This window comes from Aureobasidium melanogenum, assembly GCF_000721775.1.
Source record: "Aureobasidium melanogenum CBS 110374 unplaced genomic scaffold scaffold_9, whole genome shotgun sequence".
In the NCBI taxonomy this organism is placed as follows: Eukaryota; Fungi; Ascomycota; class Dothideomycetes; order Dothideales; family Saccotheciaceae; genus Aureobasidium; species Aureobasidium melanogenum.
The window spans coordinates 320,981-345,458 of record NW_024470061.1 but is presented as its reverse complement, the minus strand read 5'-3'; the positions used below and the strand labels follow the sequence as shown (position 1 = coordinate 345,458).

At 50.5% G+C, this 24,478-nt stretch overlaps 8 protein-coding genes across 8 annotated transcripts; 4 read left to right on the top strand and 4 right to left on the bottom strand.

Annotated features, from left to right (window-relative positions):
* Positions 1-214: 214 nt before the first annotated feature.
* On the top strand, positions 215-3,304 carry M437DRAFT_47407 (Adaptor protein complex AP-3 delta subunit; the record flags this gene model as incomplete). The annotated part of the gene is made up of 2 exons (XM_041021444.1): positions 215-3,023; positions 3,135-3,304. Coding segments are annotated over 2 exons (2,979 nt in total), but the record flags the coding sequence as incomplete, so codon positions are not given.
* Positions 3,305-5,889: 2,585 nt separating this feature from the next.
* On the bottom strand, positions 5,890-7,101 carry M437DRAFT_48154 (uncharacterized protein; the record flags this gene model as incomplete). Its single annotated transcript, XM_041021602.1, has 3 exons — positions 5,890-6,679; positions 6,730-6,809; positions 6,862-7,101. 3 exons carry the CDS (start codon positions 7,099-7,101, stop codon positions 5,890-5,892), a joined length of 1,110 nt encoding a protein of 369 aa, XP_040880167.1.
* A 2,094-nt stretch (positions 7,102-9,195) lies between these two features.
* On the top strand, positions 9,196-10,085 carry M437DRAFT_65745 (DnaJ-domain-containing protein; the record flags this gene model as incomplete). Its single annotated transcript, XM_041024632.1, has 4 exons — positions 9,196-9,202; positions 9,252-9,330; positions 9,381-9,758; positions 9,818-10,085. 4 exons carry the CDS (start codon positions 9,196-9,198, stop codon positions 10,083-10,085), a joined length of 732 nt encoding a protein of 243 aa, XP_040880166.1.
* Positions 10,086-10,290: 205 nt separating this feature from the next.
* On the bottom strand, positions 10,291-11,402 carry M437DRAFT_47645 (tetratricopeptide repeat domain-containing protein; the record flags this gene model as incomplete). Its single annotated transcript, XM_041021493.1, has 3 exons — positions 10,291-10,551; positions 10,609-10,764; positions 10,821-11,402. 3 exons carry the CDS (start codon positions 11,400-11,402, stop codon positions 10,291-10,293), a joined length of 999 nt encoding a protein of 332 aa, XP_040880165.1.
* A 373-nt stretch (positions 11,403-11,775) lies between these two features.
* M437DRAFT_47925 (general substrate transporter) lies at positions 11,776-13,527 on the bottom strand (the record flags this gene model as incomplete). Its single annotated transcript, XM_041021554.1, has 3 exons — positions 11,776-12,562; positions 12,618-13,396; positions 13,453-13,527. The coding sequence occupies 3 exons, from the start codon at positions 13,525-13,527 to the stop codon at positions 11,776-11,778; spliced, it is 1,641 nt and encodes a 546-aa protein (XP_040880164.1).
* Positions 13,528-15,410: 1,883 nt separating this feature from the next.
* On the top strand, positions 15,411-16,897 carry M437DRAFT_47321 (PLP-dependent transferase; the record flags this gene model as incomplete). The annotated part of the gene is made up of 2 exons (XM_041021437.1): positions 15,411-15,501; positions 15,657-16,897. 2 exons carry the CDS (start codon positions 15,411-15,413, stop codon positions 16,895-16,897), a joined length of 1,332 nt encoding a protein of 443 aa, XP_040880163.1.
* A 969-nt stretch (positions 16,898-17,866) lies between these two features.
* On the bottom strand, positions 17,867-19,351 carry M437DRAFT_47699 (uncharacterized protein; the record flags this gene model as incomplete). Its single annotated transcript, XM_041021509.1, has 4 exons — positions 17,867-18,376; positions 18,453-18,877; positions 18,932-19,060; positions 19,114-19,351. 4 exons carry the CDS (start codon positions 19,349-19,351, stop codon positions 17,867-17,869), a joined length of 1,302 nt encoding a protein of 433 aa, XP_040880162.1.
* Positions 19,352-20,116: 765 nt separating this feature from the next.
* Positions 20,117-24,231, top strand: M437DRAFT_75028 (uncharacterized protein; the record flags this gene model as incomplete). Its single annotated transcript, XM_041026340.1, has 5 exons — positions 20,117-20,933; positions 20,982-21,409; positions 21,464-22,460; positions 22,514-23,291; positions 23,343-24,231. The coding sequence occupies 5 exons, from the start codon at positions 20,117-20,119 to the stop codon at positions 24,229-24,231; spliced, it is 3,909 nt and encodes a 1,302-aa protein (XP_040880161.1).
* Between the last annotated feature and the right edge of the window lie 247 nt (positions 24,232-24,478).

The window sequence follows — 24,478 nt, the reverse complement described above, 5'->3', positions numbered from 1 at the left end:
TTAGCAAACACAAGGCACCTTCTTCCTCTCGAGATCGCTCTCGACGCACACTCGCTATGCTGCAGATATAATGCTGGTATCGATATAGGACCATACCCCCACCTTCGCGACCGAACTCAACCTCGTGTGACGCCGTCTAGGCCCGCAGCGCAATCATGTAGGCTTCGTAACCATGCGACTATGGGTATAGCGACGACGACTTACCACGAGCAGGTTCGAAAAAGACCTCTACGCCCTTATCCGGGGCATGAGGAACCACAAGGGTAATGAGAAGGAATACATCCAGAACAGTCTGAAGGAATGCCGCCGCGAAGTCCGCAGTCCCGACATGGACAACAAGGCCACTGCCCTGCTCAAGCTCGTCTACCTCGAGATGTTTGGCCACGACATGTCATGGGCCTCGTTCAACGTCCTCGAAGTCATGTCTAGCCAGAAATATCTGCAAAAGCGCGTCGGCTACCTCGCTGCTGTCCAGACCTTCCGTCCCGACACTGAGGTCCTGATGCTGGCCGAGAACCTGCTCAAGAAGGATCTGAACTCTCCGCAACTTCCTACCATAAGTCTTCCACTGGTTACCATTCCTCACGTCGTCAACCCGTCCATGGCCAACTCACTCCTGACCGATCTCCTCCCCCGCCTTACCCACTCCTCGCCCGCCATCCGCAAGAAGACCATTGTCACTCTATACCGTCTGGCCCTAGTATACCCCGAAACCCTCCGCCCGGCATGGCCAAAGATCAAAGAGCGTTTGCTTGACGAGAATGAGGATTCAAGCGTTACAGCTGCCATCATCAATGTTGTGTGCGAGCTGGGCTGGAGGAGACCACACGATTTCTTGCCTCTGGCTCCTCGTTTGTTCGAACTACTGGTCCAAGGCTCCAACAACTGGATGGCAATCAAGATCATCAAGCTTTTTGCTACTTTGGTCCCTCTCGAGCCTAGGTTAATCAAGAAGCTGCTACCTCCGCTCACCACTTTGATCAAGACAACCCCTGCAATGAGTCTACTTTATGAGTGTATCAACGGCATTATCCAGGGTGGTATTCTGGATGGCGCAGAAGGCACTGTTGAGGGTGATGAAATTGCTCGTCTCTGCGTGAGCAAGCTCCGTGGCATGCTTGTGGTTGAGGGCGACCCTAACTTGAAATACGTTGCTCTGCTTGCTTTCAACAAGATCGTTACTTCTCATCCTCAACTCGTCGCATTGCATTCTGACGTTGTTGTTGAATGTATTGATGATCCTGATATCTCGATTCGCACAAGAGCCTTGGATCTGGTCTCCGGAATGGTCGATTCTAGCAACCTTATGCCTATTGTTGAGCGTCTTCTTCGACAGCTTAGAGAGGCTACTCCAGCCTCGGCTGCTGATGACCCAACAAACGACAGAGGCATGCACGCTGGTGTGGTGCCTTCAGGGGATTCAGATGACGAAGAGGCAACCGAGTCATTGCGAAGGCGAGAGGCGCGCTCTTCAGAAGCGCCGCCACTACCTGAAGACTACCGCCAGAGTGTCATTGAGAAGATACTCGACATGTGCTCAAGAGATACGTATTCCAACATCACTGACTTTGAGTGGTATGTTGGCATCCTAGTTGACCTTGTCGGTCATTGTCCAACCATGGGCACTCAGACCTCGGACAACTCGGCGAGATCCTCCAAGGATGTCGCCCACAACATTGGCCTCGAGCTACAGAACGTTGCTGTTCGCGTGAAAAGTGTGCGACCAGAAGCAGTGGCCGCGGCTCAATCGCTCATCATAGTCGAACGGAGAATAGACATGTTCCCTGCTTCCGGTAACGGCGCACAGGCTGTTCTTGCTTCTGTAGCCTGGATGGTCGGCGAGTACCCTGATCTGCTTCCCGATCCGCAGGCTGTCCTGAATTCGCTTCTTCATTCTTCGAGCGCCCAACTCCCTGCCAATATTCTTGCCATTTATGTCCAAGCTATACCCAAAGTCTTCGCTCGTCTAACATCCAGCCAAGAACGATCATGGACCGCCTCTCGAAAGTCACAATCTGATCTGCTAATGGCTAGAATTATCCACTTTTTGGAACCACTTGTACAACATCCTAATCTTGAAGTCCAAGAACGAGCTGTCGAATATCTCGAGTTGATGCGTGTCACTTCTGAGGCAATTCAGGCTCATGCTGTTGAGGGCGAAGACGATGGATTTGTTGACGCTCCGCTTTTGCTTACTCAGGCCATCCCATCGCTATTTATGGGGCAGGAGCTCAATCCTGTTGCTTTCGGTGCTCTCAGCAGAGTACCGCTTACCGAAGGACTGGATCTTGACACACCTATCAATGATAACTTACAAATACTTCTGTCGCAAGCAGATTACGATGACATGTCTTATCCAATTGAAGACAATGTCTCCAAATTCTACTTCGAGAAGCCTTCGGCATTGTCCGTTCAGCCCACAGCAGCAGCTGATTATCTTGAGCCCCAAGAAGCACAACAGACCAGATCTTATCAGTCCGAAGACCGCAATATTGATCCAAAGGACATTGCCAGAAAGAAAGCCGAGAGACGTGAACGTTATCGTGATGATCCATTCTACATTGACTCCGAGCGCGGATCCGGAACCTCAACGCCCTTACACAACATCCTCAAGAGCAGTAATGGCGAAGATCTGGACATCGACTCGATCCCTATCATGGACCTGCAACTCGACAGTAACAACACCGCAGCCGAGGCAGATCGCCTTCGCAAGTCCAAGGCGTCGAAGAAATCACGCAACAAACGTGTTGAGATTGCCCAAGATGAGACTATCGGCGACGACTTGCCAGCACCTGTGACGGCACCCACAAAGCCATCTCTTCTCAGTAGACCCAAAAAGTCACTGTTGCACGTTGACAGTAGTGGGCTTTCGTCCCTTTCTCTATCAGAAGATGCTTCGGCCCGTGAAACACAACTAGACTTCGAGCGCCGACAACAAGAGGAAGAAGAGATGGCGAAAGCAATCAAGGAAGTCGAACGTGCACGTTTGGAAATGCAGCGAGCACAGGAGAGAGTGGAAGCAAGTCATATACCCGAAGAAGGCACCGTAGTCAAGCGTAAAAAGAAGAAGACGAAAACGAAGACCGAAGAGGAGAAACCCTTAGAGTCAGAAAAGACACAGGACGATGGAGCAGCAGATACCACGGTGGTCAGAAAGAAGAAAAAGAAGAAGACCAAGGAGGAAAATGCGGAAGGTGCGGGAGAAAATACTAGTGCTGGTGGCGAGCCAGCTACGGTTAAAACCAAGCGAAAGAAGAAGAGACAGATCAATTTCGATGAGCAGGCGGATACGTCAGCTGCTTGATTGAGCTGGCAGTCGCCCTGCTCCAGGATATGAATCGTAACTTCCTTCAATTTTCGTCTCGTCTTGCAAATCCGTTGTGTCGCTCCTGCCGAATTATCAATGATTGTTCTTTCCGGTTGCATCAGCTATCACACATCATCTGCGTCTACTTCCATCAGCTTTCTTCTCAATCACACAATCACAAACAACACTCTTTCATCTCACATCGAGCACTGATTTAGCCGATGGAAGCCCTCTTATTGTTTTTTGCCACTCCAGATATCGATCATCGGCCGTCTTCAGCCCATTGACTACCAATAGCATGGGAAGCTCATCATCAGCATCAACCCTCCGTCGATTACTCGATGTATGTAATCTCAACGACCGCAAATCGAGTAACTCTAAGAGCATTTGCCCGGGTTAGCCGAGAACACTACCCCTGTGTCTTTCATCGGATATCATGTGCAAACATATCATCGTCCACATCGACCAACCACCCAACACATCACAAGAGAAGAACCCCGACAGATAGTAAACACCTCATGCATACCCACTCTCAATCCTATTCCGCCACAAGATGCATAGCGTTCGCCATCAGCGACAGTTCACCACGCGACACTCTTTGCTCCAATGACCTTACGGGGCTTGCGAGACTCGAAGATGTACCATCTAGGCAGCATTTACCCCTCTGCTCGTACTTGCATGGGTGTGCTACCTTGAACGCTTGTCTTATCTCGAGGTGTTTGTGGAGAAGCGGGTGCATTGATCAAAGTTGGAGGTAGTTTCTCTTGTTGGGTGATTGAGGAGTGGGATGTGCGATGATTATGCGTTTGTTCTACGCACCCCCAACAAGCTTCTTAGTTGCTTTCTGCTGTGAGATATCATTTCATCGCTCAGTGTACGCTGTCACTCGAGAAGAACACAGGGTACAGAGTTGCGCAGCAGTCAACCCCTAGGAACGCCCATAAAGATCCTGGATGCCTGGTACATGCAATCACAACTCAGATCCGATGGATGCTCTTCATCCATGCAATCACAACTCAGATCCGATGGATGCTCTTCATCCATGTCGTATCTCAGCGCTCACATGTCATTTCAACCAATATATCGGTTCAGATATCGACACGCGTCCGGTTGACAAAGCATGTTCGACAGATCAAGACAAAAGCATCCCTTCATCTGGATCCCAAAGTCTTTGTCACACGTGGACTGCAAATGCCGGACAAGACAAGATACATTATCTCTCTACTTCATCGGTTGCCGATTGCTCAAGATGAGCAATAGCTTAAATGGTTCTGCTGGTCGATCAACAGCTCGGGAATGACAGCACTCTAGAACATTGATGATGCCTTACTCAGATGGCGCCTTGACTGCAGTATGCCTGTTCTTGAGCTACAAGCGCACTATCAAATATCAATAGTGCCTCACTTAGGCATACCGCATCATAGGCACGACTCATGAGATTAGAGGCCCTCGTCGCCAAACAAAAATTGCCCTTGGAAGCTGGAAAAGACTATCGTATAAATCTACTTCCTGCTGCGGTAGCGGGTGCTTTTCCTTCTGGACTTGTCACCATCTAAAAAAAAAAAAATACGAGTGAAGCACAAGAGAGCAAGGCCTGGGAGCGAAGAATTTGCTCTCAAATTCATGCAAAAGGCTGTCAGATGATCGATACCAAGAATCATCCAGCTGGCCGTACAAGACCCAGTGCAACATTCGCCATCTTTGGATCTAAGAGCTCAATCTAGGGAAACGTCTAAAGTCATGATTGAAAAGCTCTAGACTCAGACTTTCATATGAAGATACAGTAGGGAGCTGGGAAGTCAAAGGATTAAAATTATTTCTCTCGTTTTGGTCAAAGGGGTATATAGCTCATGTGTATCGTCTCGACCAATGTACTCGGTTTCTGCTAAGGCCTCCTTCATTGTATGAAGGCCTGATGTCGAAGAGAGAAGCGCGAAGTACAAAAATAACAAAAAGAAAATGCCGGAAGGGTTGTAGAAAGGTTGAGACAAGGGGTCTCAGCATCACCAGGAGCCATGACAGCCAAAAGATGTGGTTCGTCTCTCTGTTCAAGAACCGTGGAAAGCGTCGCGATCAGGAGCCTGTCCAAGAGACGTAATAAAAGAGAACACCCACCCCCGAGACGTGATGGAAGAGAGCGCTTGTTCAGAGACGTAGTAAAAGAGAATACCCCTCCCCCAGACAAGTACTAGAGAAGAGAGCGCATACCGGCGCCTGGGCGGTAAAGTGAGGTCATAGCTGATGAGTGAATTTTTTGTGGAAGACCAATTCGAGGTTGGGCTGATAAATAAACAGACATGTCCTTGATCGGTAGGATGTGACCAATTGCTTGTCGGGGCGAGCTAATGGTGATGTTACTGCTGATTTGTCCGTTCTTGAATCGATGTTGTCGATGACAGACGCTCAGTCGCATATTGGCATATGCCCAGGCTAGGTGTATTGGTGCTCATTGGCAGCAGTATGTGAGCCTTCTCATCCAGAGCATAAACTCAGCCTGAGTTGCGGAGACGGTCGCCTCTTCTCTCCTCCTCTTCTGCCACGTATCAGGCGGTGATGATGATTTCCGCTTCAAACGAAGAACTCTAATCATCGTCCTCATCTTTGCCCTCGTGCTTGCCGCCATCCTTTCTGATAGGAATCTTGATACCCTGGCCTGCGAAGCATTTGCTGAGCTCGGTGCTTTCGATAACACCAGGGAATTTCTTGGCCGAGAAGACTTGGAAGGGATCAGAGAAGACGGTAGCCAGAACAGGGCGTTTACCAGTCGAGAGTTTCGAACCTCCCTCGCTGCTTCCGGCACCGACATCGAAGAAGCTCATCTTGAGACGGAATACAGCCTCAGTACGAACAGACAGATCTTGCAGAACGAACCAGTGCCCTTCCTTCCCCGAAGGATCGCGCAATTGGTTGGCGTTGACGGTCAAACTACCGATAAGGTTACGGGTGAACATGCCGCTACTTGGCTGTTGCTGCGGCATAGGGGGTTGATATTGAGGCGGATACATTTGTGGCTGAGATCCGGGATACTGTCCATAGCCTGGAGGCATGGGAGGTTGAGCGTAGTGGCCAGCAGGAGGAGGAGCACCTGGCATGTACATCTGAGGCATAGGTGGTTGCGGGTATCCCCAAGGTCCAGGAGGGTAGGTGGGTGCAGGGCCGTAGCCGGCGAATTGGCCAGTGCGAGGATCTGCGTAAGGTACTTGAGGGGCATAAAGAGCTGGGCGCTCTGGTGGAGGCGGATATGAGGTGGTTGTGGCTGTCGAAATGGATGTAGCGGGAGAGTTGGTGGCTGCTTTGACGATGTTCTTCTCGACCTGTCCATGCTCGTCCCACAAATCAACCTGAAGGATGAAGAAGCTGGCATCTAGTTGGCTGCCACATGTGAGAATCAATGCGACTCGCGTGGATAGGATACCACTTACTCAGCCGGTACCTCCTGTCCTGTCTGTTCATCGGTAACAACAAGCCGCACGCACGGCGGAGGAGTAATAGGTCTGCGGTCCTACGAATGTCTCAGATGGGTCAAATCCTGTGCCACGCGATCTAATGCTCACCTTGTCACCAAAGCCACACATGCGCGCTCGGACGGGCTGCTGCACAACGACCAACGAGAATCTCAAGCCGTCCCTGACGACGGATAATGTCTTAGCAGTTTGGGACACGGGCGCTGCCTGCATTGCCTGGCCGTTTGCTTGCAGTGGCACTTGTCGATTGTGATCATACTGAGGGTGAGGGGCTGTGGGATAGCCAGGATGACCGCCGTATACGGGCGGGAGATTCTGTGTCTGAGCCATATTGGTGGTAGCCAAACGGTGAATTGATCAAGAGTCTCCGTGGTGCAGGATAGGCTACCAATTGAAGCTCGGCAGCGCGGGCTCTAGAGCTTGGAGAAGGTTCAAGCCACGAGTGAGACTTGAGCAAGGCTGGACCTTTCCGAGAACTCGCACACGACGAAATGTAGGATGTTCCAGTGAAAGCTGCAGCGCAGAGAAAAAGTGCCTTTTGTGTGTCAAGACGAGCGCATCGACAAGATGGCAGTCGCGCGCGTTACACCAACTGGAGAAAAAGCGCCCACGTTGCAGCGGCCGTGCGTTTCAGAATGCGTGCTGCTCAGGAGGGAGTGTGTGGCAGCGTGTGGGTCTGGCAGGTGTAGCGAAGGATGTGTCGTCAAGTCGGTTGCGTAAGTGTATACAAGCGCGATGGATGAGTCTGGCCTTGGACTCGTTGGACAGAGGAATGTTCAGCGGCGGGAGCGCGAGAAGCGAGTGACTCGGGATGATGGGATTCGGGCGCTGAGCGAGGCAGGAGCGAGTTGGAGCCTTGACTTCACAGGCAGACACGAGATCAATCGCGACACTTGTTCACGTAGAGTGGAGAAAAAGACAGGAAGGAGCAATTGAACAGCGCGTCCAAGCCTTGATCAACTGGGACCTGGATCGCCCGCCATCGTCTTGGTTCATGATAGAGAACCGCCACTAGGCTGGGTTCGGGCCTCTTAGTCTGTACCGAATGAGCGTACCGAAAACCTTTTTGGCTGCCCGGGAACGAATCGGATGCCTCCAGACCGTTGCGCCATACCTCAATCTCGTGCCAGGATCCACAGAAGACATGCTCGAGGACCTCTGTTTACGATTAATGCCATGAATCACTCATTTTGTATCTTGTCATGAAGCAAATCGTCGTGCCTCATACCTTCCATCTTCCAAGCCATGTTCGCCACGGCTGACCTGACCGATGCATCTCAACTGAAACCTGCAGGCACACACCAATCTGAGACAATCTTACTTCAAACACTTACGCCCCAGCAATATGGCGCAACTCTTCCCGATGACAGCCACGACGTTACTTCATTCGGGGTTCTGGGTCGATTTGCGACTTAGGTACTCTGCTACACTGTGGTTGACTACGGCAAGGGCTTGCAAAGGGCCGCCCACCGTTGAGGCACAGGGAGAACCATTTCACCAGCCTTCAGTTCCCACAAAGTACTATGCCGGCATTGCAGTAGCGCGCCCATCTTCATTACCGTGTCAAGACCAGGTCTCGGGATGTATATGATGTGTTCGATATCAATCAATTTACTCAAGCGTCTGGATAGTGCCTTTTTGCGCATCCTTATTATCCAATACTCAACGATTAATGCAAACAACAATAGTCTGCTATTAATCAACGAGACAATCTGGACGGTGGCCTAGCAGAAGCTTCGAGGCTCGTCGGGCAATCCCAGCCCCGACACACCACAGTTTTTACGTGCGTACGAGACTATCCTCCTTATACAGAGACTTGAACCACGAGTTTTTATTACTCAGATCTCTGGCCAGAAGATAAAAGGCTGAAAGTATACGAGATGCAATCTCCGAACCTAAGGCGGCAGAATCGAATGATGCCAGTGCATGCAGTCAGACAGTTGTTCGAGCAGTGAGGCTTGCAAAGCAAAGGACAACCGCAAGAGTGCATTATTGAAGAAGGTGAGTGACACGTCAATACTTAAAGGGATACGCCGTAGAAAAGCCATGGCGCGCCTTGCAGCAGGCATACATGAAAAGGACGAGCTCGGGGGAGATGGCTGGTCAGCGAGTGTTGCCGCACGTTCGATAGAGTAGATACACTACGATTCATGACCCCTCGAAAGTGATGCCCTTGAATAATAGCGTCTGAGTACGATTACGATAAGTTAGTGCGGAGGGACTGAAGTGAGCAGAGTCGAGAAGGTTTGATAGTTTGGAGGCTCGTCGAAGTTGTCGCGTGGAGGGGTGGTCGATCCCTGATTCGTGTGCGTCGCTGTGACGTAGCGCTTTGTACCTTTCAACCCTGCGAACCTGGAGAAAGCACTGCGTTGCGACAGGACACATCTTTCCTAGTGATACACATTACCACGTTCAAACACAGTCATGTCAGGTATGAGACCCAGGGTTGGTTGTAAAAAGATATGCTGACAAGACATCAGCACCGCCAGTGGACTACTACGCCGCCCTAGAGGTTGACTCCAAGGCAACACAGGAGCAGATCCGCACTGCCTACAAGAAGTACGTTTCTTGAATCTCGCCAGCAATCACACCACCTAACAAGCCTTCAGGCAAGCACTGAAGCATCATCCCGACCGTGTACCTGCCGACTCGCCAGAACGTGCCTCCCGTACCAGAAAGTTCCAGCAGATCAACGACGCCTACTACACTCTTTCAGACCCAACCAGACGAAGGGACTACGACGCCACAAGACGCTATCATGGGTTCGGCTCTGGGTTCGGTGGATTTGGCTCCGGCTCAAACACAGCCCCAGGTGGCTACAGTGACCCAGAAGAGGAGATTCCACGACCAGAGCCAAGTACCCAGCAAGGAGGAGGTTTCAGCTTCCCATGGAGCGCCTTTGGTTTCGGCGGACAGGCAAAGAACGAGGAGGATGCCAACAAGTTCAGCAGCGAACAGTTCGGCAGTGTCTTCGAGGAGATGCTCAGGTATGTGCTGCTTCCGCTGTCTAGAACCTGTCGCTATTCAAAATCTGACAATTATACAGGGAGGAAGGCATGGCGGAGGGTCAGAACAACCATCCTACAGGCAAGTTCTGGTCTTTGATCGGCGCAGTCAGTGGAGGTGCCATGGGCTTCATCATTGCCAACGTACCCGGTGCCATTGCAGGTACCGTAGCTGGCAACAGACTGGGTGCTGTCAGAGACAGCAGAGGTAAAAGCGTCTACGCTGTCTATCAAGAATTGGATCAGCCAGCGAAGATGCGCCTGCTCAGCGAGCTGGCAACCAAGGTGTTCGCTCATGCCATAAGCTGAGTGGTGGTAGACTAATGAAGCTTATGACTGGTTACTTGGATCTGGGTCGTCTATTGTTTTATTGTTTTAGAGAGGATGGTCACGATTCATGCAATACCCCTAATGGACCATTTTACTTCACGTACATTGCTTGTGTCTATTGTTGGGACTGGGTATCTTGCTTGCTTCTGTACACGAATTCTGACAGATTGAAAGAATTGACAGATCATCGCTGCACAGACTGTGCATCTCTGTCCAGAAGTTCTCTGGCGGCGATCAATTCGGCTTGGTCGTACCCATCCCAGCCTCGCTCACCACTCATGCTACGTCTGACAATCTCCGAGAGCTTCTTTGTCGAAAGTTCGCGCAGCTTTTCCACAGAGGCCACAGAAGGCGGCGGTAGGTCGCCAACTGTGGCATCTGATGATTGCGCTTTTGGAGGTTTGCTGCCTGCTTTTGGCAAGACTTCCAGGAGGCGTTGTGATGTCTGTGTGTTGCCGTGTTAGCCAAAAGCAAAAGAGAAGCCAGGATGTAGAGGACTTACGAGTTTGAGACCGTAGTAGCCACGGAGGTAGTCGTCGCACAACTCAATACTACGGCAGAAGCTGCGCTGGGCATCTGCGAGAAGCTTAAGCTTGCCACCAGCGTCCTCGGCGGCATTAGCGGACACAAATAGCGTCTCACCAAGACGAGCGTGAATCTATGCTACTGTCAGCAAAGCGAACTATGGAGGGTTCCTGTGAAAATCGAACGCACGTTCCAAGCATTTGGCATGATGAGCAGGACTTCCTCTAAGCAAAAGACAGCCTGCGAATGCATGCTCTGCGAGAAGTATAGCTCGGCCAACTCTGCCCAGGCTTCAGCGTCAATCGGCGAGCTATCCAGCAGTTCAGTCAATGTCTTTATCGCCTCGTCCAGCTTGCCCAATCCCCTCAACAGCGCAACCTTTCTCTTCATAACCGGTACGTTCGCGGGCTTCTCCACTAGTATCTCGTCATAGCTCTTTAACACCTTCAACAGTGCTTGCTCGTCCGTCGCGGTCGCTTCTTCGTACAGTCCACGTAATGCCTGTACGCGCTCGTTGTCGGATCCAAAACGTTGAGACAATTTATCCAGACAGATAGAAGCAGTCTCATCGTCGCTGGTCCGTAAACAAGCGACCATGAGGTTCTCATTGGCTTGCCATTGTTCGGCGGATTCAGAAGTCGTGAGGAGTGACAGTGGATAAGGGAGGTTGCTGGGTGCTTGGCTACGGAGCCATTTGGGCGCCAATTGCGACAATCGCAGGGACTCGGTCGGCGACAGGTGCGTCGGCGGAGCTAATAATTGATCTGTCATTTTGTTGTGTGGTTTGGTGTGTAATGTACAAGTAGCTGGGTTGTGGTGGAGCTTCTCCAGCTTGCTGGCGCAATGTCCGCCAAGAGCATCCGAAAGGTCACCCTGTTCCGACCATCCCGTCCATGCTCTTCTTCCTCCCGTTCACCAGTGTCAAAAGCAGCAGTTCCCCTAGTGCGGTGATGGATGGTCTACTAAGCACTTGATGATGTTTCGCGCATACACAAAGTTGTACACAATAACGAAGAAACGCGTGTTCATCTGAGATGGTAAGATCAAATATAATTCAGAGCAATTGCGCCTAATGCTGAGCCCAAATCCTCGTTATGGGAGCCATATGACCCCCCTGAAAGCAAATGAATAGAATGAAAACCTCTTAGACATCCTCCTTGAACTCGTCATGGCTTCCGTCGCTACTGTGCATGGGGTTTCTGCCGTCCCTCTTCTCGTTGTACTCGGTAGCATTGCTCTTGTTGCGAGCTGCCTCCATTGCCATGCCAGCATGGACAGATGAAGTACGTCTGATCTCTTCTTGCTCGTGCTCAATGTAAGCCAGAGGACGCTTGGTGCTGATGGCATCCTTGTGGCGGAACACAAGAGGATCGTGGTTCTCGCGGAAGAACCTATCCATATCCTCAAGAGTTCTATCCGCCGTTTCAGGATATAGTGCGTACACAATAGGAATGAAACTGAAGTTCAAGACTGTCCAGATGATGTAGAATCTCCAGTGGATGCTGTTGATACCGATGGGAGTGATCTCAACAACCATGAAATTCATGATCCAGTTAGTTGCAGTACCCAGAGCAGCACCCTTGGTACGCATCGACAGAGAATTAACCTCGGTTGGATAGAGCCATGGCACTCCTTGCCAGCCAATACCGAAGAAAACGTAGTAGAGGAAGAAAAAGGCAATTGAGGCGGAAGCAACCTCGTTTTTGTGAGCGTAGCCGTCCATCTCATTGAATCGCAAGAGGATAGTGATCAGCAGGTAGCAACATCCTTGGCCGAGCGAAGCGTACAGCATCATGTTACGACGGCCCCATTTCTCAATATTGGGGATCGAAATGAATGAGAACAGCAAGTATGAGACGGAATTGCAAGCTGCCAGGAGACGGGCCAGTTTCTCACTAAGACCGACAGATTGAATCAAAACCGTGGGCAGACTAAAGGCAGAAAATAAATTAGTGTAATCCTTGAACAGAACAGTGGAGAACTTACTAGTAGGAAGTGACGTTGATTCCACCGAGTTGTTGCATTGCTTGAGCACCCATTCCCAAGAAGAGACGACGCATCGTACAGGTACCACCCTCCTTGCCAGTCTTGCCTCTCAGGAGCTCGCCCCAAGAAGGTGAATTTTGGCGCTCATAGTCGACAGCATACTGAATTTCGTTGCTTGCAGCAATGATGTTTGGATCGTCGTGGGTAGTCGACTCAAGAGCTGCAAGAATGTGGTTGGCCTCCTCGACGCGACCTTTGCTGATGAGCCAGCGAGGTGATTCAGGCAACCACGGTACAGTGCCAAAGAGAATGAAAATGAAGAGGAACTGCAGAGCCAGGGGTACACGCCAGGCGACGCCTCCATCAATATACGAGAAGCCATAAGTGACCCAATTGCTGAGACTGAAACCAGCAATGTTCATGATCATCTCGATGATGACCAGTTTCCCACGCCACGATGCCTTCGAGGTTTCACCTTGCCAGACTGGCGCTGTCGAGGTGTTGATGCCGTTTCCAATACCTGCAACGACACGACCAACGATCATTTGAGGAACTCCGAACGCTGTACATTGGAGGAGTGCTCCAATGGACATGATTGTAGTGCCCACCAGGATTGAGTTTTTGCGTCCAAGTGGTTCACCGATCATGACTGCGGCAATGGCTCCAAAAAAGCATCCGACGTCGTAGATGGCAGTAATGGTTGATAGCAGACTGTTGTTGTTGGCGAGGTTGAGTTGTTTGATATAATCCTGGGTGACAACCACGCCGCCAAACACTCCCTTTAGATAAAAGTCAGCCATGTCCCACTGGCTGAGTTGACGTTTGAAGGACACACCTGGTCATATCCAAAAAGCGTCATATCCGTAGCACAAGCGACAGTAACCCACACTGTCAACCATGTTCCAGTCATACCGAAGTATTTCGGTTTTGCCGTTGTCTTCTTAGACATCTTGCTGTCAAGTGATCGAAGTGTGGAGAGGCGATGCGGAGAAAATGTTGGAAGTAATGCATGTCGACGAGGGGTAAAGTCAGATCCTTATATGCCAGACCTTCACCTACCTGATCAGCCTCTTACAAAAGAGCATGTTCGATTCTCCATGGGTCGTGTGCCTTGGGTTTGGGGCACAGACAATCCTTCCGACCATGACGTCGCGTGTGGCTCTTCTTGTACCTAACGGTCCAGTCAAGAACTGGATATAGAGAAGTTGTTGAAACGTGCAAATCATTGTTGCACGATCATATGAGAGTAGCTGGACTCATGCCATGACACTGCTCACAAACAGGGACCTTCGAAAATCGATGCCATGCTTTACAGGCTCGAATTCAGAGGGCGAACCTACGCGTGTTTGCAGTATCCTCGAAACTCAAGGGATTGCAGCTAAAATTGTCGATCTGGAGACGAAGTTGGAGTTGGGTGCCTCCCCGCACGTTTGCACGAGCCCTGTCGAATCGGGCCTTTGCCGGAGGTGGAAACAGAGTTGGACACGATGACGGCAGGAGGATACCTGGAGGTGCATCGATTAGGATGATTGTGATGCTATGCTGTCGATATTCGAGCATTCAAGCAATGGCTGCTGCTCTCGAGGTTGAGCTATCTCAATCTCATCTATGTTTTGTCCAAGGTGATGAACTGGGTGCAAGCTCTGGAGAACAAAATAAGCTCATGTGCCATGCGTCAACGGCGAGCGCTCGTGCAAAGGGAATGGGGATGACGCAGGCGGCACAGGGCATCGCCTATGGAAGTAAATTACTGCGCATCTCATACCCAGCTCTGCTGTTGAGCCATGGCACAAGGTCGTGGTGCTCAGACGATATAGCCAGGGATATATTTACTATCACGACGCCAGGTGGGGACGTCTGCCCATCGTCTTAGGATTGAACAAAACTCCAATCGAGTGCAAACAATCGTGATGTTCCCCGAAGTCGGCTCGAATCTAGAAAGTAGTACTCGAGTAGACTCCCGCGAGGCCAGACACCCTGAACTCATTCAGGAAACGAAACATCCGACTTATATTACTTAGCGGTCAACGAACAAGTCTGGACGATATAGTTGAATCATAGGTGGGCGCTCCCATGTCTGTTGTGCAAGATATCCTCCGTTCAAAAACGAAGTAATGGCATGACTGCATCACAGTATTTGCCATACAAATCGTGAACGCAAGAAGCAGTCGGTCAGCCGTTGGCAGGAGTCCATTCCGGTATGTGTGACTGACTCGCTCAACAAACACCGTTACGAAAGCTCTTTGAAGAAAAAATTCGACAGCGATGATATTGGACTGGCAGACTGACCTTTGTGCAGTCAAGCAAGACGCACCTCGATCGCTGTTTGTCAGGAGGCCTTCTCGAACTTCGGTAAACATTAACCTCCATGCAAAGTCAGGTCAAACTCTTCAGAACAACACTCCCGACCGACCTTGTTAAAGATTGGACATATTCGACGAAAAAGAAGACCATGCTGATGATTTTCAGCGAACAGAGGAGACATGACTGCGTGAGCAAGCTTGACGTGTTGGCATCAGGAAGCCATCAGGGCACTTTGTGGGCAACGTTTGCCAATCTGTTGCTGACAGCTGACAATGAGTCATGTTGCCAACTGCCGCCATTGTGATTCATCCAAAGGAGTCACAACGCACTCAAAACAGTCATCAGCACAAGCGCTGCGACTCATGATAAGCGCGCGCCAACTTTAATAGCGCATCATTTAAACCATCCAGACTTCACATATACCATTGGTCCATCTCACATCGTTTCTAGTCACTTCAGAAAAGAATTTCATACATCAAGATCGACATCATGTCTGGACCTATAGCCTCTTTTGAATGCGGAAGCCAGCTGCTGAAACGCCAATTCCTCTTCGATCCTGGCTACAGAAATTTGAACCATGGTGAGAGGATCATGCCCTCCTTCACAAGCATCAATGCTTTTGCTTCTTGAAACCAAAAACGCTTCCGCTGGCAGCTCCACTCACACCCGTTGCGAACCAACCTCCAAAGGACAATTTCCATGTGGCCGAGCGATGCTAACCATCTACATTCGTAGGCAGCTTCGGCACTTTTCCTCGTGTGGTGAGAGACGCATTAAGACAGTATCAAGACGAGTGCGAGGCAAGACCTGATGCCTTCATTCGCTACGCCTATCCGAAAGCGTTAGACGTATCGAGAGAGGCTGTCGCGAAGTTGGTCAATGCCCCAGTTGACACTTGCGTTTTCGTGCCCAACGCAACGACCGGCGTGAATACAGTCTTGCGTAGTCTGGTTTATGCAGAAGGAGATGTGATTCTGTACTTCGCTACGATCTATGGAGCATGTGAAAAGACAGTCACATATTTAACAGAGACCACCCCTGCTGAGTCATCCAGGATCGATGATCATGTCTACCCTGTATCTGACGATGCACTCTGCGACGCTTTTGAGAGAGCTGTTGCTCGGGTCAAATCCTCCGGCAAGCAGCCTAAAGTAGCCATTTTCGACTCAATTGCCTCGCTTCCAGGTGTTCGTGTCCCTTTCGAGCGCTTGGTCTCTCTATGCCGCTCCCACAGCATTCTGTCTCTCGTTGACGGAGCCCATGGCATTGGTCAGATTCCCCTGGATCTTGCACAACTTGATGCAGATTCCTTCATCTCCAACGCCCATAAGTGGTTGTTCACGCCAAGAGGTTGTGCACTACTTTGTGTCCCTAAGCGCAACCAGGGTCTCATAAGATCATCGCTCCCGACCTCTCACGGATTCATCCCCTTGCCCAAGAGTGGGTCCCCAAAGATCAATAATCCTTTGCCCCCCAGCCCAAAGAGCGCCTTCGTGGTCAACTTCGAGTTCGTCGGGACGATAGATAATGCACCATACCTGTGCCTACCTGCTGCTCTCAAATTCAGGGAGTCCATAACATGGCAAGGCAAGAGCGGTGAAGATGCGATCATCGGTTATACGCAGCAGCAAGCACGCGAGGCAGGCAAGCTGGTTGCCGAGATCCTGTCTACCGAAATAATGGAGAACGAGGAAGGTACCCTGGGCAGATGCAACTTTTCGAACGTAAGGCTGCCCCTTGATCCCACCACCCTAGCAGGTGGTGAGACGAGCAAAGCAGTGAGAATCGCCCAGTGGATCTCGGCCACGCTGGTTGACGAATACAACACCTTCATCGCTATCATTTTCTATGGCGGCGCTTGGTGGGTGCGGCTCAGCGCGCAGATCTACCTCACTACGGATGACTGGCAGTGGGCTGGCGAAGTTCTCAAACAGGTTTGTGAGAGGGCCAGCAAGGGGGAGGCCTTGAGAGAATAGCGTGCAGCAACGCTAACGTCACCTGTTGCATGCTTATGCACCGCAGATGTCGGAGATGAATCCCATGCCGGGTACAAACGCCGAGCAATGGTTGAGTTTGGTGTTCCAAGGAGGCACCACTGGCGAAGGGAAGAGGTTTTGCAGAAGCAAAGTTCTTCTCCACAAAAACTATGGTATCACACTGGTCCTTGTGATGCTTAAGCGGATATAGAAATCTAAATGACGGACTCTTCCGTAGCTAGGCACGTAATCAACGCCCCATCTTTTCTTGAGTAAAGCCAGACGGGTCTCTCTTGCATATCGTCCTTCAGAAGCTGACAAGAGCTGAAACATGTCCTTCTGTACGATCATACTTTGTGGCATGATTCAAGAAGGGTGATGTGATTTGTCATTCACTCTCTGCTTGGACAAAAATCTTTTCGCAGACGCCAAAGCAGGGCATGTGACAACGTCCGCGTGTGGAAATGGGTAGATCACCTTGAAACCCTAACGAGTCAAGAGAGTTTGTTGTAGCCGCTATGAAGACCAGACACAAGCTACTTGGTGCTTCCTGGCAGGCTGACTGGCTGACCTCGGAGGCCAGGGCTCGGTGCACTGTCAGGATTGACGTTGCTGAAGGTCGTTTTCTCCATGGGTTACAGGGTCCGAGAGCGTTATGGTAGTGTCTCGGAAGTTTCTCTGACAGCTCGGCAAATCGTCTCGTTAGACGGCTGTGGGAAAACTCAGTCCTCATGATGGATTGTCGGACACGCCCCTGGGCCAAAGCGTTTCACAAGCTTTTTATGACTCGAATTCGCTCACAGCTGATACACGCTGTAATACAGCAACTTGACTCGTTTCAACCGCAAACGTAGAAACACCTCGTCGGGCTTGTCACTACTTACACAATTCAATTGGTCATGAACATCGTGTATTTCGTACGGCATAAACCCATTCCCTTGATATTGCTTTTGAGAAGACATCGACCACTCACAGCCGGAGACCTGTCCAAGTCTTACTGAAGACCCACAATAGTTTGTCCTTAGCGTCAAGTACCATAGCCAATGATGATGCGGAAGAACCATTTCCGCTTCTGCCTAGCCATAGCGAGAGGACTCCGATGACAATCGCGACCGTGAATGCTCCAGCAGGCTTGCGGTATCGATAGGCCAACAAGCGCGACTGAGCAGTCATCTTCTGAAGTGTTTCCTGACGCTTGATCTGTGCTGCATGTTTGGCATGAAGAAGTTCACCTTCCTGAAGCGTCTGCTTGGAAAGTGCGTTGGGGTCACGTGTGGTCTTCAAAACGCTGTAGCTTGACACTTTACGCCATGCCTTGAACGGGAGTGTCTCTGGCGGGTGTTTCGCAAATAGTGAAGTCGTTCTTGTGATGAGGGCTTCGATGTCCAGCGGCTTGGGTAACTTGGACAAGATTGCGTACATCATGTCTTCGTCGTCAGCCTCGAACTCCATAAGCTCCTTTTTCCGGGTCATAATGATCTAGAACATGGTCAGCCAGGATGATCGGCCGGGAGGGTCGTCCCGCTTCTGGCGGTAAGAAGGGGCGTAGACTTACTGTCGCGTACATGTAGACTGATATCACAGCTTCGTGTGCCAGAAGAAAGTCGAACAGCCGAGAGATACCGCCATATTCTTCGATGTCGTGTGCATAAAGGGTCAGAGTTGCAGCAATGGCAAAATATGGCTGCAGTCTAGCCAGATGCTGGCAAAGTTTCGGATCAGTAGCATAGACTATTGCCGGCAGAAGCTGCACATGTGATTCACTGGCAGAAAAGGTTGGAAGCATGTAGTCTCGGATTCTCAGAAGAGACAGGCGGGCCAGGAGAGGTGCAGCCTGGTCAGCGCCAAGCACAAGCAAAAGCACTTGCGCAATGTCGTGGAAGCCCTGGAAGTAATGCAGGCACGGATGCCGGCGTAGTAGACCAGTGATAAGGTCCGAGAGTTCGTGTTTACGGCCTTCGATCTGCTTCTCTGATTCGCCTGTCGTGCGTTAGCAGATCACATCGGCTATCGGCCGTGTTTGTCGTGCATTACCAGTGGGATAGTACACAAAAGCGCGGTGAACATCAAGCTTGACTTGCTCTTCATCTCGATGTACAGGCAGGTTTTGCCAATCATCCGTATGACCGGCATCGGCAGAAGAGTTGCCCAGCAGTATGGGCCCTGGCAACAGTGTTGGTGACGAAAGGTCGCGTGAGTATAGGGTCATTACGTACAGGCGATACGTCTGACATGGTCCTCAATGAGACCGCCCAAGGACGTGGCAAGCGCTGCTATTTGCTCTCTGTCGCCGTTCTTGCATGCTTGGAGAATCTCGGTGACTTTTGATGATTCGGCAGCTGTCAGGGGCTCGTCTCGCCATGAATTAGAGACGGGTTGGCCAGAGCTCGGAGCGTCGTGGTCGGCCGCCGCAACACCGTACTTTTCATTGAAATTTTGAGATCCGTCTTCCATTATGTCTTTGGGTTGCTTTCAAAAGGAGTGGTCGTTGATGGAGTCTACAGATCCAGGTTTGCGGGTCTTGCAGTTCGCATGCAGTAGCGCAGTCCGCGCGCGGTTCTTTTGGTGTATGTGCAAAGACAATTCCTTCCGTAATGCAGCGATTTGAAGATGGTAGGCTCTGACTAACGATCAAAAATCTGTGTCGGTTGGAGGCTGGCCATCAAAGGGTATTTTTCCGTGGCACAAGAGGGAATGCTGGCGTGTTGGTTGGTAGTTGTCAAGCCAATCGCCAACGGCGGCTCCGAGCGCAAGGAAGCGAGCGCAAGGAAGACCGAGCCGAGCCCAACTTCTGCCGGTCGTGGATCATGACTGACCAACATCAACCTTGACCTCTACCTACCTTGTTAGTCCTCTCCCCAGCTACGACTAGTCAAACAACTAGTTCATGCGTATCAGTTCACTTGCTCACTCGATCCATCATGTAGGCTACGCGTCCGAAGCCGTGCCCAATTGCATGCAGTGAGCACCCGATGCAGCTTCTCGTTTTGCAGCTTCAATAGTCTTTTGATCTTGATGTCTTTGGTGACAGGTCGCATCCTTGCGTCCTTGCGTTGCAGGCAGTAATTTCATATCTTGTTGTTTTGCAGCTCCTATGTGTTGGCTTTCGACATAAATTTTGTCTCGACGCCGCTCTGAAAGGACTTCAAAGCTTTGCTCTCTCTCTCTCTCTCTTGTCTTCCATTTGCATCGCTATACACAGCACATATTCCGCCCTCCATGAGTCCGCAACAACCCTTACAGGATCCTGCACAACAGAGAATCCATCAGCAGATCGGTTTACTTTCGAGAACATTAGTGCCGACACCGACCATACGATCCATAATTCCAGCACGAATCCGATCGCCGACGAAAGATGACTATATCTGTATAGGCCGGGACTTCATCCAACTCTTTGAGATTGATGCCGAAGCCAACATCACCCACGTTACGACAAAGAGTGACTTCGATGGAGAGATTGGTTCTGCCAATGTCTTTGGCTACTTCGATCCGTACGAGAGCGAACTTAGGAAATATCCCGAGAACACGAGCGATTCATCCGAAAGCCCCATTGGCCCACAATTACTGGCCTTCACCCTGATCAACACCGAGCAGCTGTTCTTCCTTGCAGCTTCGGAAACTGAAGATGGTGATGTTGCATTCAGAGTGTTGAGCGTACCTATGCCTATATTCATCAACCCGCCGCAAGTACACGGAAACGCTATAGCGGTAGACCCCTATTCTCGAGCTCTGGCTGTGGCGATTGGTGACCAGAAGGTTTTCGTATGTTATGCTGAACAAGCAGAACTACTAAGCGCTGGGCAACAAAAATGGGATGATGGATACATTCCTGTCTCTAGCTCTCAGACTATCAAAGAAGTTCCTGGCACCATCCTGCTGATGGACTTTCTGTATCCTCCAAGAAACGATCCAGATCGGCTCATACTCCTCATGATTATCTTGCATGAAGGCGTCGTACTACCGGTATGGGTCGAGTGGTCAAAGTTTGAGGAGCCCAAACATGCGGTCATCAAGCAGGGTCACAAAATCTTCCTGTGTGAGTAACAATATATCAAGATATCGTGGCTATGCTAATTCAGATCAGCGGGTGAAATGCCGAATATGATGATACCTCTTAGAGGCAATGCAGCCTTCGTCCTCGCTACCACGAGAGAAATTTGGATCTTTGAGAACATCTTGACCACATCCGCGGTTACCACTAAATTAATCATTGATCGTGAGGATCCACCACAGCACTATCCACCCTCTTCGTTTCACCCACTTTGGTCCAAATGGGTACGACCCAGAAGAGAAAGTCAATACGATGAGGACGATTACATCTACTTGATTTCCGAGGACGGCAATGTCTACTATCTGGTTTTTGAACAGGAGTCACCTCGTGAAGGTGTCGTCATCAATTATGTCGGACGTCTAAAATGTCACGTAGACTCGGCATGCGCGCCATTCGGAAAATCAGACCAAGGCGATGTCCTGGTGGTCCAAGGTGCGTCAAGCACAGGTTGTGTCTGGATGGTGAGTGATGCGCGCGGTCATAGATGCGTTGAAATGAGGCTGACAGAATTCTAGACCGAGTGCCGTCAAGCTCCATCCTCTGATGCAGAGCCAAATGGCGGCATGCACGGCTTCGCCGTTTCTTCTTTACAGAACTGGTCGGAAAATCTGGATCTGGTAGCTAAACCAACATCACGAAAGAGATTGCCGCTGTATTCGAGGGACGCTTTATTTGCACCTAGTGGTCGACAGCCTTATGGCCACATCACAGAGCTACGGATGGGTCTTGAAGCACGCATTGGCGCTCACATCGAAGGTCACGCTCCGTTCAGTATCGTGTCGCATGCGTGGGCTCTTCATGTTCCAGAAGCGGAAGCTTTCTTCGTCATTCTTTCCAGCCCAGGACAGACACATATTTTGTCGATACCGCAGTCATCTGAAGGAGACGATCTACATGATCTACATGCCATGGAAAGCAATGGTCTCGACATGCAATCTTCGACTCTCGCCGTGGCCATGATCGCAAAGAATTGTGTCTTTCAAATTACGGAGTCTGCAGTCTCGTTCAGTCGTAATGGTCAGGACAGTTTACACACCGAGATTTGGCCCGCAGGATTCAAAGCTGTTGCGGCAGCGATCGAAGTCGACATTCCATGTGCAGTCATCGCACTAAGACGGGAGGGCAAGTCAGAAATTCGGTTACTCACAATCGATGATGCCGACGACGAAACAGTATCTGTTTCAGAGCTTGGCAGACCTGTACAGACAGAGCGCGAGATCATATCATTGGCCATCCACTCCACCCGGATGTTGACGTTCGTCGTCGCTGGTGACTCCAGCGGAACACTACACATTTTCAGAATCAACCCCAGGAACGGTCTTGAACCTTATATGGAGCACGAGATTGCTCAAAACTCTGATCACTTGGACAACCTCGAGGCCTTGAACGCCTGCGAAGATATTCTTGTCCTTGGCGAGCAGATGTCATCGGAGAAGCCTGCCGATCTTGTGGTTCTTTGTGGCTTGCGAGGCGGTTCGACTTACGCACTTGAACTACAAGTCGGTCTTGACGGTAAGCCTAGTAGTCGACGCCTCGAACGATCTTCCTACTTATGACTCGAACAGCTACACTACAAACTAAATCTCAACGACACTTCAATCTGGGCTTAACTACAGTCAAGCTCAGTTCTGGAAAGAGTCCTTTGTCAGCCTTTGCAACTTGTGGCGATGGGTTCTTCAGCGTCGCCATGAAAGATGCTAGACTAGACGCCATAGACATTTCTGATGTTTACCTAACAGATTACCCGCGTAGCTTCCAGCAAGAGTCTATTGCAGCTATGACAATGGTTCCATATACTGATACCTCGACCTTGTCTGAGGCTCTTATTGTCATCTCGGGAGACTCCTGCTTCGTTACAGCGGTGTCCGGGAGGCGACATATCGTTCCAAACGGGAACAAGGTGCATGGATCACCTCATACATTGATCGAATCTAGGCCATTCAACTGCATGGTCAGCGCATCTTCGTATGTATGGAAACGTTCTCCAACGACTAGGGCTGTGAGAGATGTGGTTCAATTCACCTCGAGCAATTTGAGGTGCATCTGGGAGACGGACATCGGCTGGAAGGTCCATTCGATGGCTGAATGGTCTTTCAGACGAACGCCCGATGCTGCCCCACACGTCTGGATCGCGGCTGCCGTGGGTCGAGCTACCAGATCGAAGAACGGTAGGATCTACTTGCTTCGACCTACAGCCATGAGCGGAAGGTGCGACATACAAGCCTCGCAGATTAAGCAGTATGACGCGCCGGTGACGGCAATTGCTACCTATGGTGACACGGATATCGTGGCTTGCTCCGGCTCAAAGGTATACTTCCTACACTATGATACCGAAACATCAAGGTGCGTTTTCTGTATGTATGTCTTGGGATGCTCAACTGACCGTATATCTAGATTCGACGAAACATGCAATTTTGTCATGCATAGTCCGGGTATTCGCATTACGACAGCACCGCCGCACATACACATTACAACCGAACGTGACTCGACACTCACGCTTCAACTGATAGACAATCCAAGCAGCCCAAACTCGAAACTCCTGCGAAATGTCGCTAGGGGTGATGGAGCAAGACAATCGACGAGCCACACCACTGTCAACGTCTCGCACGCCGATCACACAACGTCGACTTTCAACCTGACCAGTACACTGAATGGAGAGCTGGTCGGCTTGAGCGTCCCAGATCCCAGCCAACCGCCCAGGATCGCTACACATGACACTCTCTTCACTGCAAAGCTCAGTCGCTCGGTTATGCGCATTGTTGAAGCCAAAATCCGCCCGCCTTGGAAGCCTGTACACAGAGATTGTGGCGTACTCAAGGATGACCTTGTAGGCATCACCACAGATGGCACGGTATATGGCTTTGCCATCCTCGACGAAAAGACTACGAACCGTCTGCGATGGTTGCAGAGGCTGTGTCAGCGCAACCCTGATATTTGCCCCTTCACGTACAGCACACCGCCGACGGTCACACGAAACGGGTCTGTCAAGGCTATACCAGTAGTACTGCCGCCTCCTGGCTTCGAGACTCCGAATGACGGTGACATCGGTGTCTTGAGGCGCAGAAGGCACAGACCCAGCGACATGCACGTCGATGGCGACTTTTTGGTCCGCTTATTGGAGCACGATAGTGTGCAACTGCTGAACTCGATCCTCGATGTTGAGGCCAACAAGAAGGTTCACGATCCCATCTCGAGCTGGGTTCGTGACAATCTGGAGGCGCAGAAGGCGGAGGTTGAGAGATTGATCGCAGAAGCGAGGGCTGCTGTTGATCGATGGTGGTGATAAATTCTCTAACAGAAAACGGGTGATCATCATGTGGTTTGGTTCTCTACTCATTATACGCATGGCATCTCTTGGGGTCCTGGGAGGGTGAAAGTTGCTCGGCATACTTGCATTTTTAACCTTTACTGACATTATTACTTTGATACGAGGAACGTGCATTGGCATTTTTGAGAAGTCTAAGTGGTCATCGTCTTTAACAATTTCATGCATAAAGATCAAAGCGATCAATTTGAGATACTCATACACA